A 15,481-nucleotide genomic window follows, 5' to 3' on the forward strand; every position below is an offset into this window, starting at 1 on the left:
AGGTCTATAAAGTCATGCATGGTGTGGAGAAAGTGGATAGAGAGAAATGCTTCTCTCTTTCACATAACACTAGAACCAGGGGTCATCCAATGAAATTGATTGCTAGGAAATTTAGGACCAACAAAAGGAGGTACTTTTTCACACAATGCGTAATCAACTTGTGGAATTCTCTGCCACAAGATGTGGTGACAGCCAGCAACCTGGGTGGCTTTAAGAGGGGTTTGGATAACTTCATGGAGGAGAGGTCTATCAGTGGCTACTAGCTGGAGGGCTATAGGCCACTTCCAGCCTCAAAAGCAGAATGCCTCTGAGTACCAGTTGCAAGGAGTAACAGCAGGAGAAAGGGCATGCCCTCAACTCCTGCCTGCAGGCTTCCAGCGGCATCTGGTGGGCCACTGTGTGAAGTGCGATTCTAAACTAGATGGGCCTTGGGCCTGATCCAGCAGGACTCTTGTTAAGTTCTTGTGTTCTCTCTCTCTCTCTCTCTCTCTCTCTCTCTCTCTCTCTCTCTCTCTGTATGTGTGTATATGTGTGTGTGTGTGTGTGTGTATGTGTATACACACACACACACACACACACACGCAAATACTGTTTGTTTAAAGGTGGTAACAAAACCTATGCAGTCATATCTTAAGAGATAAATTACAATTGTGACAACTGAACTAAAATAACTGAACTCAAGCCCACACTACAGTTCTATATCCTTTCGATACAGTAACATTTAAATCACTTCCTTTCCTTAATGTGTTTGGTATATGGCACCCAAGGGTGCCTTGTTAAGGCTCTGTCAGTAGAGGGCAAGGATAGGCAGTGAGATGCTGGCACAGCAACTAGAACTGTGGCTCTGCACAAGCCCATAGCTGGCAAGAGCACCAAGATTACCTAGTCAGGCACAATGTTTCGATTTTGGCAAGCCCACTTCAGAAAGGTCTCTGCCATAGAGGCTTCTCTCTGGGTTTTCAGCCCCTAAAGCTTGCGTCTCTTAGCTATCAAAGCACAAAAACTAATCAAAATCAAAGCATGTGTCTAGTTTCAAAGGTGGGGAAGCTTGGAGACAAAGAGTCTTAGGTAATGATCTTGGCAAACTTTTTAGGTTCGTGGAGTTGATATTCCATAGTATCTGATGAGGTTTTAGGCTTTGTCAGCTTCACCTACCCTTTGGCATTTTAGCATCTTGTCCTTGGCAAGTTATGCTTCCTTGGATGCTCATGACTCCAGTGCTAGGAATTTGCTAACTTGCAAGGACTTGCTCCACTGGTCTAGCTCGCTGAATGTTACCATCTGATTCAGTACAAGGCCAATTCCCTCAGTGGCATCAAATATCTACTAGCACTGAAATATCTCTGCTGGCAAGAAAGAGTGGGAGGGGAAGCAGGCTGTCTGCTAACAATAGTAATAATATGCATTTTGCTTCTGTGCAGCAAGTATAAGGAGGGCTAAATAAAGGAGCCATTTACTCTATGTTTATTTATGAGTGGAACATAAGTTTTTAAAAGGACAGAATAGCAAGGGCTTGTCCTAACTGGCACAGGTTGTGATGGCAAAAGCATTCAACCTGATAGATGGAGTTAGTGTGTTATTTTTCTCAATCCTTTCTACTACTAGAATCAATGGAGCAAGGTGGTGATACAGTAGAAGAGCAACAGGAGATGTTGGAAGATAGAGCAAGAGAACCAGTTCCAGAAAAGTGTGTGTCTGATGGAGAAGATGAGGAAGACGGTGGAGATGAGTCTCAGGACAACTCCTCAGATGACTCTGCAGTTGAAGGATCTGCAACAGAAGAGGACTCGGAGCAGCATGCATCTGACCAAGTGAAACAAAGCTCTGTAAGGCAGCGTAAAAGTCAGGCGGCAGATGATGGACTGTAGTGCGATTTACGTACTGAGATTATCTGGACCAAAGAAGCATCAGGGAGCCTCCTTGACTGCAGCTGAAGCCAAACACTTGACCTGTAAACTGTTTTAAAGTAAACCCATGCTTTGCACCAGTAGGCTACTATTTGGTTTTAGGGCCAGTATTTCCTTAAGTTGGTTCTGGAAGAGAGATTTTTTAAATGTTGAATTGATAGCCATGACAATCAAATGTGTAACTGCATTTTATACTGGGGGTGTGGTGGAGGTGATTGAAAGGTTTTACTTTTTGAGGGTTACCATAAGCAAGGAGATGTGTGCGTTGTACACATGCCAGTGTTTGGTGTTCCACTATTGACAAATCTTGGTTGAATGTTTGTAAGCTAGGCCAGTATAGAATTGGAAGTGCCCTCATAGAAATCCATAGGTTGCTCAGCAGACATAAGGCAGCTTCAGAGCTTAGCAATTAAGATTACAGTTGGTATATGTGCATGTACACGTATTTTACCATTATATTTGTAGTGGCTAAGTGCATCGGTTGCATGTGCACACCTCAGATGTGTTCATTTGTAAGCAAGCCAACCGCATGTAGCACAGGGCAGGTTTGTGGCCTGTGATGTCTGGTGCAGTCCCAGGACAGCTTGAAGACAATAAGCTACAAATGTCCACTGAGGTATACTTAAATTTATGAAGTAGTTGACAAACATGCACATCTGATCCTTGCTGCAGTAATGTACAGCAGAGTTTCCATGTCGATTTCTTATTGGAATTTAACCATGCAGAAGGCTGTTTGAGATTAGTCCAGACAGCTTTAATCATGTTAAGATGTCTAGCATGCATTCCAGTTCAAGGTGGACCACTGCAGAATTGGAAAATGCAATGCATTGTGTGTATTGCTTAAAAAAAGAAAAATTGCTGATACTTGAAACTTGGTAGATCACTTCTATTCTTTATGACCAAAATACTTGTTGGATCTCGGAGGGTTCTAAAGGGCTGTTGCAACTGTTTAAGCACGATGTTATCTGGAAATCTTAATGGTGCTGGTAACTTGTGTAAGCGATAGCTATTTGTGTTGAAATGGTTAAAAATGTTTACTAATTGGTTCATATGTTGCATGTATTGATATAGTACTGCTGTATCAATATAGCTTGATCATAACAGTAGTTGTTGGCACCCCATGTAAATGCTGTCCTCAGTGCATTCGTTAATGAAGCTTTAAGGGTAAAATGAAGTCAAAGCAATTAACCTCTCCATATATTGAATGGCAGCATAACAGGATAGCTAGGAGTACAAGGTGGCATCTAACACAAGAGTCAATGTCAATTTCTTAAACTTAGTCCTGAATTTCCACAGTAAGAGGTGGTTCCACTGAACAAATGAGGCTGGAAGGCAAGTCCTCTTAATAGTGGAATGGCATGACTGCAAGTTTTTTGCACAGTGCCACAAAGCTGCTCCTCTGACTTTTAGCTGTTGAGGACATTAAAAGTAAGTCCTTAATCTATGCTCTTTGTATTAAACTGTTGTGATTTAGCATAGAATTTTGTGTCTACAGTATTGACAAGTACAGAGCTACAGTATTTGCTTTGTGCAAGAATACTTCCAGAATACTTCCAGTAAGTTGAAGTGAAACTCCTGCTTGCATGATGCTGTTGATCTCAATCTGAGTCAGTTATAGGGCAAGTAGACTCAAGTATGGAGGATGGATTTTTAACCTATTCAAAAATTCTTCCAGGTAAACCTTGCCATCCGTGGATCCGATACCTGCAGCTTCGCATATCTGCGGATGGGTAATTGACACCTGACCTTGGCATAAGCTGATGGCAGGGAGAGTTTACAAAGGGTTAATTTCACATATCCGCTGGTTTGGGGTGGCCGGAAATCACCTCCACTGTCATTTCCGGCTACCATTTTGAGGAGAGGAACCATTTTGTGGCTCATTTGCGTTGTTTTTTTTTAACGACTTCTCACAAAAAACCCCAACTGATTTGGGACCGGGGGGGGGGGGGGGGCGGGCGGCATTGCTAGATGCCTGGAGAGCACGACAGGGCACTTCTGCTGTTTGTTTGGACCATTTCTGCCATTTTTGGAGTGTCTAGGAACCTAACCCCCTGTGTCCCATTGACTCAGCGACTCAGTATCTGTGGTTCCATTATCTGTGGTTGTAGTGGAGAATAGAACCTCCGCGGATACCAGGATTTGCCTGTTCTTGAGTTCATGCTACTTGAAAATCTTAACAAAGCACCACAGTTAAAGCAATACATAATGGAGAGTTCTATATTTCAAGTCTTGTAAATGCATTCATTATGAATTTAAATGAAGCACTACGTGCACTTTTCACACCACTAAAAGTGCCCAGGCAATAACACTGACACTCCTCGATAGCTTTAGAGAACAACCTTGACAAAACACTGCAGTGTGACCAACCTTATTTCTCAGCTGCAGAAAGAAGATTTGGGTACTGCAGATGGGTATCCATCTTCCTGTGAAGCAAAGATAGAATATAGATCATTGGCTGCTATCACTCTATTATAGAAGGAGTCTGCTTTAATTGCCATCTTAACTGACTAAATGTTGTAGTACAAAATGTTGTTTAATTCAATATGACTTGGTTCCAAAGAGCTAGTCCAGCATTAAGCTCCCATTTCCACCCCCAGACATGACATCTTCAGCACTGTATATTTGTTATGGTGATCTTTATATTTGTTGCAGTATTGAACTTGTAGCACTGGCCTGGTAAACCTTCTGTTATAGCAACAGAAAACTCATTCCATCAACTTCATGAAACAGTTGGCTAGCAATAGTTTGCAGTCACAATAAAGATGTGGGGTGTTAGTACTGCTTAAGTTGATTAAGGCAAAGATTACACTTTGGTATCCCAAATTTAGTATTGGGGTAGCAGGTTCCAATACACCAAAAATGGGTGAAGGGGTGTTCTTGAAATGATCACCTTATCTATGTATAAATGCACTGTGGTCCACATAGTTGCTTTAAGGGTTTCGCTTGCATGGATGCCTCGCTTCATAAAGGTGCCAAGTTTTCAAAAGGTGGAGAGTAACTCAAGTACACACTGATCACTGAAAGACTTGGGTAAGCCAACTTATCTGCTCAAACTCTGTAATTGCTTTGAAACAAACTGCTCTGGAAAAAAAATCAATATTATTTGTGCTTCTGTTTAGTGTTAACAGTTATATGACAAGATTTATAAGTGAAATATGCAAAACAATTTATACTAAAAATGCCACTAATGTCTATTTCCTTGTTAACTATAAAACTTTATTTATTACATTTCCTGTGTGAGTTGAGTTAATGGTCTCTAAAGAAATATCTCTCTCTCTCTCTCTCTCTCTCTCTCTCTCTCACACACACACACACACACACACACACACACACACACACAAACTTCTAAATAGAGTGGATCCTTAACAATGTAGGTAAAATTTAGCTCAACTTGTCTGTATTTCTACCCAAGTATAGTGCAGCTTTCTGGTAGTATGGTTCAGAGAGAATATAGTACGTTGTACTGGAGTTAAAGTCTCAGGTGTGTGAAATGTGTTCCTTGTGACCTGAAAAGGAAAGGTGGGAAGCAGAGTAATTGTCATTGCAGACACTTTGCTGCAAACCTTTATATTTGTGCAGCAGCCACTGGATATGTAGGTTTGGGGGGGGGGGGGTGGCATGCTTAATTATAATGTTTATGTTCCATTTTCCAAGCCTGCCTCGAGGCAGCTTACACTTTAAAATTAAAATACAGTAAAACCCCAAATATAAAACAGTACAACTAGTAAGTAGTACAAGTGTAAGTGATGCATATTGGGGCAAAACCCCGTAACAGTACTTATATGCTGATGAAGTCTGAGCTGTTGATGACTGATCAGGAGACGGATCTTGGGGGCATGGCAGACAGCTAGTCATGTCAACTCAATCTGTTGCAGCTGTGAAAAAGGCCAATTCCATGCTTGAAATCATTAGGAAAGGGATTGAAAGTAAAACTGCTAATATCATCATGCCCTTATACAAAACTATGGTGCGGCCACATTTAGAGTACTGCATACAGTTCTGCTCACTATACCTCAGAAAGGACATTATAGAACTGGAGAAGGTTCAGAAGAGGGCAACCAAGATAATCATGGGCCTAGAGCACCTTCCTTTGGTAAGGCTACTATAACACCTGGGACCTTTTAGTTTAGAGAAAAGACTGAGGGGAGGCATGATAGAGGTCTATAAAATCATACATGGTGTGGAGAGAAAATAGTTTTCCTCCCCCTCTCATAACACTAGAACTTGGGGTCATCCGATAAAACGGTCAAGAAATTTAGGGCCAACAAATGGTAGTACTTTTTCACACAACACAATCAATTTGTGGAAGTCTCTGCTGGCTTTAAGAAGGATTTAGATAAATTCATGGAGGACAGGTCTATAAAAGGCTACTAGCTTGAGGGCTATAGGCCACCTCTAGCCTCAGACAAGATGCCTCTAAATACCAGGTGCAGGCGAGCAACAATAGGAGAATGCATGCCGTCTGCTCTTGCCTATGGGCTTCTCAAGCATCTGGTGGGCAACTGTGTGGAACAGGATGCTGGACTAGAAAGGCCTGGAGCCTGATCCGATAGGCATGTTCTTGTATGTTCTTAAGTAATGGGAATATTTAAGTAAGTTGGTTGCCTTGGTGGTCATTTAGGTAGGAGTCAAAAGTGGAATATTGATATTGTATTTTTTTAAAGTGGTTGATAAACGGCAATTAAAAGGGGATCAAACAAAGGCATATGAAGGGCTTCTGTTCAATTGTACTGCAGTTACATAGCAAGCTATTGTTCTTTCACTGAAGATGTTGGCATGCTGTGCTTGCAGTTCTGTGTCCACTAAGGATAAAGATCCATTGACCTAAAAGGGATAAGTACAAGTATCTTGAGTAAACGCTTTTGATTGGGTTACTCAGTTGTAAGGCAGAAAAATAAGCAAAGGCCCTTGGCTAAGATGCCTAAAACATAAGCAACTGTTGAATCAACTGGAGTAAATGCAGTTGTCTTGAGAAAAGCAACTTTTTAGTTACTAGCATAGGATCTTGAATTTCAGATTCCATAAGCATTGGATTAATTGATCAGGAACTGAATGCAGTTTCTCTTGGGATATGTTGCAGTGATAAATCGCAGCCCAAGACAAAAGCAAGTACCAGTTCCTAAATAGCTGGTTTCTGACTTGACTTGAGGCATTTCCAAAGCTATTGAGCATAACCATATTAGCAAGCACCAGCTGCTAAATGCAGTAAGACTGCAAACCAAGATGGATACAACTTTTTTGTAGTCAAGGCAGAGGCAAGTGTTGCTATTCATGCTTACGCAATTGCAATTGTTAGCTGTTCTCTTAATTCCTTTTCTGGCATGCCTTTTTTGTAAAAATACCTTTGTATTTGCACTCATTCCCTCCTTTGATCCAGAGTTGCTTAAAAGGTCCTCTTGTTCTATATAACCTTGACACAACTGTTTAACCTCCTAAACTGTGGCATATATTTAATCCTCAGTAGCATTTTAAATCACTTTCAAGCATCCTAAATAGATTGTCCTTCATGATGATATCCTTTGGCTTTCTTTTAAAGTATTGTAGAGAAGCGTTATCATTAAGCCACTAGACAGCTTTAACAGTTTTCTATTCACATTCTCAATTATTCAACCATTGCAATGAAATAATTTAACTTTATTTAGAATTTGTAGAGTCTCATCAATTTCATCACAAACAACTCCTAGTAGATCACTTATAGGGCAATTGTATAAAAACAGGGGCATAGAGGTAAGATATTAAAAACAGTCTACAGTTTAATTTACCACTGCAATCAGGTTGGGTCTGCAGCAGACCACTGAGGGTTCCTGAATCAACGAATTCTGTAGGATCATGCTATGGTACTTCATGCAGACCAAAATATATTGTGAGGAACTGCATGTCTAAACATGCATTTGTTCTTTGCTCTAGTTGATATGCACTAGGTATATGTCCGAACTTGCTGAATGGGAAGTGAATGTCAAAGTCCAGAGACGTCGTCCAGAAATGTCAACAGGTAACTTGTCCATTTCCTGGGAGGGTTTGAACAGCTTTGAGGTATATGAACTCTGGTGTAATTTAATGATTTACCAGCCATAAATAACAGCTTCTAAATTGAAGAACCAAAACACAGCTGACAGAACCACACCATGTCTGAAAGACCAATTTGTCTTGCTGACTTTGAACAGCATGCTAAGAAATTGCTTCCAAAATCTGTGTATGATTACTACAGGTCTGGGGCAGATGATCAGCAGACATTGGCTGAAAACGTAGCTGCATTTTCAAGGTAAGAAATGGTACAGAGATTATAGAGAAGAAGCGACCAATTTGCTTCAAAGCTTGCCATCAATGGTGGGGTTTAAGCTACAGAGAAAATAGTGGTAGATGGGGAATGTTGATTTCTACAGGTTGCTTAAGTCGTTATGCTCAATTCCGCTCCAGCCATAGCACTTCAGATGAGACGGCAAAACAAGATTTCTATCAAAACTTACCTGACTTGCATCTCGAATCCTGCACTTCATCATCTTAAAACCTTAGTGTTCCATCTAAAAGAGCAAGAGCTGGGGTGTTGGTGCAAAAAATTAGGACAGTGCTGCTATGGCCTTAAGGTAACACACCTGTGAACACTGTTCCCTCTAAGAGGGATTCCCTGATGATGTTGACTACAACTCCCAGATTCCCAGCTGCAGTGGCTTTTGATTGGGGAGTTGTAGTCATCATCTAGGAATCCCTCTTAGAGGAAACACTGCCTGTGAAGCAGCTTCTAACCGATCTGCTTCCCTTGTGCCTGTCCAGCGAAACAACTTCAGATCTACTTTTATGCTTGCATGGCAAATAGCATGTGATGGTTAAAAATATCCTTCACTGCTCTACAAAATTGGATCAATTGGTGGTGTATTTGCTGTTTGCATCCGGGAGAACCTTGGTGGAACGTACATTTGTAAAACCCAGTAGCCTGGTGTGTTCCTAGTTTTCACTGCTCAAAGTTGCCACTGGGGGAGAGAGGCCAAGCCTTAACCCTTAAATGCTCATTACCTTTTCTCCTAATCATTCCATTGTATGTCTCCCCCTTGATAATGTTGCTGTTCCCAATGAACTTTGCTTCAGCACTCCTTTCCCCCTCTAGTTCTCCTTCCTTACTCTGATGTAGGATAGTTGAGGAATTTGATACGCATATCCATACTGTCTCAATACTTCCAAATAGCCCAAAACAAAGGGAATAGTTAAGAAATATTTGCTTTAACATGGCTGTGATAATGCATAGAAGTAAACACAGACTGGGATCCTGACATGCTATGACCGTTTAACTTTGCATTGCGTACTGACCTTTGAGGCTTTCTCTTATTCTTCTGCTCTTACTCAACAGGTGAGTGTATGAAGGCTCACCTAGCAATTGCTTATCCAAGATGGCATGGGTTTCTCTACTCCATGGAGTTGTGTCCCTGGAAATAGTGTCCAATATTGTACACTTCCTTACCCTACCAGTCTCCAGCAAAGCTGTGGCACTGGGAGAAGGCAAGAATGCTGCAGCTTTTACAGGCACACTCTTCTAACCCTTCTATCACTGGTGAACTGCTTGTTCCACTAGAGTTTGCTTGTTCCACTAGAGTTTTCCTTCACTGACTATGACAACTGATGAGAGGGATGTGTCCTACAATAAAAGTCCCACTTGCTTGGTATCACATTGGAAATACTTGAAATGTTATATAAATGGGAAAACTGAAGAGGAAAATCATGCATGCATTTCTCTTGTAACAGAACCTAGCTGCAGAGAACTGTGAGCCTTCAAATGACAGCTGATAGCAAAGTGTTGTACTGCAAGTCCCATGCTGAACTGTCCAAGAAGCAGAAAGAATATGCAGGGTTTTTTTGTCCTGCTTTGGCCTAATTTTTAATCGGAGTTGGGAGAGCCATAGAATGTTTAACCAAGAAATGTTCTCCAGATGAACTGATTGGATCTAGAATGTGCACGAGCCAGTTGGCTGCCTTCTTTGGGAAGCACTGAACCTGTTCAGCAGGGCAGGGAGCCATTCCCTTAAGAAACAGATAAGCAGGTTCTTGTCTGCTCTGCTGCTTTCCCTCTGCTTTTCTGGGTGCAACGCTCGCTCTAGCAAAGACCACGCACAGCTGCAGTGCTATTAGCTACAGCCTGTGTGTGTGGTGTTGACATGCACATGGCCATGTGCGTACTGACGCCACACACACGGGCTGCAGGGAACAATGCTGCAGCTGCATGCGGTTTTTGCTAGAGCAAGTGCCACACTCAGGCAGAAGTGGACCAGGTTCTTAAGAGAACAGCTCCCTACTGTTGGTGCACATTCCTAATTGGATCTCACCTTGTCTGATCTTCACTTCCTGGTATGGTCACATGACAGACCACAGCAGTACTGTTGTATTTCTCTGAAAGTTCAGTTGCTAATTTCTGTTCAAGTTAGTAACAGATATGGAGATAAAGAATTAAGGAAACAAATGGCAGGTGAAACTTGGTTTCTGTTCCGTGCAGCATGCAATATTCACTACTGGTATGCAGCGGGGAAATGACTTGATTAGCAAGCCAGAGGTTGCCGGTTCGAATCCCTGCTGGTATGTTTCCTAGACTATGGGAAACACCTATATTGGGCAGCAGAGATATAGGAAGGTGCTGAAAGGCATCATCTCATACTGTGGAGGAGGAGGCAATGGTCAACCCCTCCTGTATTCTACCAAAGACAACCACAGGGCTCTGTGGTCACCAGGAGGCGACATCGACTCAATGGCACAACTTTACCTTTATGGCCAATAAATTATAGAAAGTACTAATTGATATCTTAAGGCACTTATTGTTGGCAGTAAATGGGTTTATTAGTGCTTCTGTGTTGCTTTTGTTAGGAGTAACCCTCTTGGTCAGTTCAGAACTATATGTTTGTGGATCCAACATTTCTCTCCAATACCAGAGACCAGACAGGTCAAATGTAAGGTGAGAGAAGGTTTGGACAGAAATATGCCTCTGCTCTCAGGAATTTGACTGACTAAAAGGGCTGAATAAGTCTGAGTAAATCAGCAGGCTTGGGAAGACCCTGGAAGCACAGAAACCAGATTGGCATGCAGAATAACATAAGCCACCTCAGGAAATTGAAACTGTTGGGAATAGTACTAAAAGTTCCCTCCCTGCACAATCTTGCCATTTGAGTAATAAGACCCATTTCCCCCACTAAAACCAACCCTGGAGGTCAAGCTTTACACCCATCATGTGGTTTCCACCATTGAGCACTTTAGCTTAACTAAACACTAAACTCAGCAATGAAACAGTAGATTGCCAGATTGAACCAGAAGAGCAAGAGTAAAATTCTAGAAAGGCTAGAAACACTAAGCTCAACCACCCCAAAAGGGTATAATGTACGTATGCTTTGCCTGAACAACTCGACCCATAAGAATAGAAGAGTGTGCAGCTCCATTTCGCTGACCCCAAGGATTGTGGTTGCCCACCTCTCGCTAATGCAGCCATCCACCCAACTGAAGCCCAGATAGAGTGCATTCAGAAGATGTGTCCCAGAAATTCTCATGCCGAGAGCCTCTGAGCTGAATCACTATCTGAAATCCATTTGTTTTCAGGTTCCTCAATTCCTTGCAAACCAAGAACTAGTCATCTGGAGAGTCTCCCATTTCTGTACTCTAATCCCAGGAAAAGATGACAGACAGACAGACAGATAGCCAGCCTCTCCTTGTACTTGTCCGCTTTAGACTAGAACTTTATTTTCCCTTGCTATCTTGTACTAAACTGGGGGGAACCTCAGATGTTCCTAGGAGCTCCATTTGTTGTCTTATTCCTGACCAGCATGTATGTGGCCAGGAGTACAGACTGAGCTGACAGTATTGGACACTGTGTCCATGGGAGCAAAAGGCTATAAAAAGATTGGCTCCTTGCTCATTGCAGCTTCCTCTCAGGTTTTCTCACGCTCCGTTTACATCATTGTGAACCCTGCCTTGGGCCACCTACCTTCTCTCCCTCTCTCCATAGGGTGCTTCTCTCCTCTCAGGGTCTAACCTGCCCCCCCACTTTTCACACTGTGTGCAGCCACTGCCAATTTAAGTCACCTGCTTCACCTGAAACACAGCTGCACAACAATAATGTTTTGCCTATTACTCCTTTTTCTAACTCATCTTTGTTCCTGATTTGCTAGTCTGTGTCAGTTAACCCCTGCCTGATAGCATCCCTATGCTACGTTGCCATGTTAAAGTAAAGTGTGCCATTGAGGAAAGTTTAAAGCTCAGGAGTCTCGCTTGGAGTCGTGATCTCAGTAGCTCAGTGGTTCTCCATTTCTATGAGTGTAATGCATTGCTTCATTCAGTGTCATTTTATGTGCAAGCAAGTTGAGTCTATTGAAATTCCCCACATTAACAATTGGATTTGCTAGCATTACAGTTAGGTGCCTATTGCATTGTTTATCCAAATGAGAATGTATATTTTGATGGTTAATAAATATGTGTCATTTTGCTTTGGAAGCTTGTGGTCTTCCCTTCGTATTGTTCTCATGCGCATGTTCAGGCTAGCCCTGACCGTAAAGAACCCGCAGTATACACGTGTTGGAGGAATGTGTCGTAACACTTGGCATCCCTCATCTATCAATCAGCCATTGGATTTAAGTTGGTTAGGCATGTAAATTAAAAGGATTTTTATGTTGACAGCTTTGACTCCACTGTTGAAATGCAGCATCTTAAGAAGGCCTTAGTTCTTCATTGTCTATCAGCTGGTCACATCAGCTGGTCACATGCAATGATTGGGTGGTATTTGTCTTTAGGACACAAACAAAACAACAAATTTTTAGAGTTAATACAGGAAGCTCACTCAAAATTTGGCACATAGGAAGTAGGATATTTACCTGCAAGCTTTTTGGCTTTCATGATGCCTGAATATCCTACTTGATAGTTAGCACTGAGATGATCTGCACATAGAAAACTAACTGTGTTTTGTTTTGGGGGCTTTGAAGTGTAGGCATACTATCTGTATTGGTTTCCTTTATGAAAAGGTAAAGTTGTGCCATTGAGTCGGTGTCAACTCCTGGCGACCACAGAGCCCTGTGGTTGTCTTTGGTAGAATACAGGAGTGGTTTACCATTGCCTCCTCCCATGCAGTATGAGATGATGCCTTTCAGCATCTTCCTATATCGCTGCTGCCCAATATAGGTGTTTCCCATAGTCTGGGGAACATACCAGTGGGGATTCGAAACGGCAAACTCTTGCTCTCTAGGCAAGTTACTTCCCTGCTGTGCCATTAAGTGGCAATGCATTATTTTGTACATTGACCTGAATAAGTCACTGCCCCATGAGAAGTAAATAGGCAGCAGCTACCATGGAAGCATAGCCAGGATTACATGACATGGAACCTAAATCTTGAGACTATGATGCGATTCGAGAAGTTTTTCCACATTTGCCAGCTGAAAAACAACACTGAACATGAACTGTGTAGATGGCATCAGTTATTTAAGATGTTTGAAACCCCCCAAGCAAAAGATGTTGAACTTCATAGTCTCTAAATTAGCACTGGAAGAACTAAAATAAAACACAAAACACCACAGTCCAATACTTCCATTCTTGGCAGGTAACATTTGCTTCCAAAGTTAAAGCCAGCCAGATTTTATGACAAGGTCACAGCGCCTGTGGCCTGATGACACTCAAAGAAATCAATTTAAAATCTCTTCTTTCAGCATTTTAAATTGGAGTGGGAGAAAATAATCAAACCTTTGATAATCGCTTCTGACACATTGTGTATCTGCCTTTCTAAAAGCCTTTGGAAAATATACTGCCCTTCGCTAATAAATGCAGGACCAAAGGCGGCTTGTTTACTCAAGTAGGACACACAAAGCACGTCATTGCTTCCCTGCAGCTTGGTGTGAGCAAGGTCATTGAAATGTGACTTGTCTAGTTTCCGGGGAGATGCTAAGAAATGTGTGATTCTAAAAGGCAAATTGTAAGCATCAATAATGCCTAGTTGAGTTAACTAAAGTTTTGTATTTGCAGGCAATAGAGGTGTGAATGATAGTCTTATTAATAGTGGCATGGCTCAATTTCTTGCCAATTCGTTCAGCTTGATAACCAACAGGCTGTCATCCCACCCACCCCAAGTCAGATAAAATTTAGGTGTAGAGTAGGCTAAGACTATCCATGAAGTAATATATGAAAGGGGATTTTAGTCTAGTCCAAGTGAAGCATTATCAACACTTTATTTATTTAGTGCATTTATGTACCACCCTATACAAAAGGGCCCTGAGTGGTACACAATATGCAGCTATCAAATTCCAGTGTGACAAGTTACTTAGAAATGGATGTAACATGGTTGCTGATAGTTATTGCAAAGATTACAGGACAATCATACTTGTTTAGGTCTCTACCATGCAGGTTTCAATAGCTTGGAACTTTGTAACTACCTGCTCCAGTCTAGACTGCTTTCTCTAGCTCTAGCACCCATTACTTGTTTGCCTTAGCCCTTAGTTCCTCACACCAGGACTGTCGCATCTTCAGACCATTCGCTGCTCCTGTAAAGCTAGCTGCTGTTGCCCTGTGTGATTCCTCATATTGGACTGTCAGTCGATCATGACCTTGCTTCTGGTTTGATGGTACTTCTGATGGACTGAATCTGTCCCAAAACAGGACTGACTGATAGATTGATTTGAATAAGTCCCATCAAGTCGGTGTCGACTCTTAGCAACCACATAGATAGATTCTCTCCAGGATGATCTGTCTTCAACTTGGCCTTTAAGGTCTCTCAGTGGTGCATTCATTGCTGTCGTAATCGAGTCCATCCACCTTGCTGCTGGTCTCCCTCTTCTTCTCTTTCCTTCAACATTTCCCAGCATTATGAACTTCTCAAGGGAGCTGAGTTTTCGCATAATGTTTCCAAAGTATGATAGTTTGAGCCTGGTCATTTGTGCCTCAAGTGAAAAGTCTGGATTGATTTGTTCCATGACCCATTTGTTGTTTTCCTGGCTGTCCATGGTATCCTCAAAAGCCTTCTCCAGCACCAAAGTTCAGAAGTGTCAATGCTTTTTCCAATTTGCTTCTCCAAAATCCAGCTATCACATCCATAGAGTTTCATGGGAAAAACCATTGTCTGATTCTAATCTTTGTAGACACACATCACGGCATCTAAATATCCTTCCCAAGGCCTTCATTGCAACCCTACCAAGTGCTAGTCTGCAGCGTATTTCTTGACTGCTGGATCCTTTACTGTTGATGGTCGATCCTAAAAGGCAGAAGCTAGTCACCAGGACTAGTAGCAGGTGTAACTACAGATAAAATACATAGCAAGCCTGGGACCAGATTTCAATGCTAGAATTCTTAATTGTTGGTTTGGACCTTTTACTTTCTGTTGACATACTGGGGTATTGACTGATGTTCAGTTGTCTCCAATAAGAGTTCTGACTCTTACTGTAGTTCTTCACATGAGATGCACTCATGCACAGCACTAAACTTGTAGAAGAGACTATGCAGCAATGGATGCTGTGGGGTTTTTTTTTGCTCACATCCACAATGCTGAATGTTAGGGGAGAGGGAAACACTGTACCCTTCCCCTCTGTGTTCGGTGCTACTGTAGGAATGGTACAGCACAGGCACTCCCCCAA

General features: G+C 42.0%; 2 protein-coding genes across 4 annotated transcripts in view; both read left to right on the forward strand.

The window, feature by feature from the left end:
• Positions 1-5,135, forward strand: part of TMX4 (thioredoxin related transmembrane protein 4) — a 30,984-nt gene extending 25,849 nt beyond the window's left edge. For all 3 annotated transcript variants that reach the window (XM_053284766.1, XM_053284765.1, XM_053284764.1), the window contains one exon: positions 1,606-5,135. In XM_053284766.1, coding sequence (XP_053140741.1) covers positions 1,606-1,868 — 263 coding nt within the window. In that variant the 3' untranslated portion in view covers positions 1,869-5,135. The remainder of the gene's footprint in view (positions 1-1,605) is intronic.
• A 2,878-nt stretch (positions 5,136-8,013) lies between these two features.
• HAO1 (hydroxyacid oxidase 1) overlaps positions 8,014-15,481 on the forward strand; it is a 37,890-nt gene continuing 30,422 nt past the window's right edge. Inside the window, exon 1 of the mRNA XM_053287427.1 lies at positions 8,014-8,169. Coding sequence (XP_053143402.1) covers positions 8,033-8,169 — 137 coding nt within the window. The 5' untranslated portion in view covers positions 8,014-8,032. The remainder of the gene's footprint in view (positions 8,170-15,481) is intronic.

Source organism: Hemicordylus capensis, chromosome 1 (assembly GCF_027244095.1).
Source record: "Hemicordylus capensis ecotype Gifberg chromosome 1, rHemCap1.1.pri, whole genome shotgun sequence".
In the NCBI taxonomy this organism is placed as follows: domain Eukaryota; kingdom Metazoa; phylum Chordata; class Lepidosauria; order Squamata; family Cordylidae; genus Hemicordylus; species Hemicordylus capensis.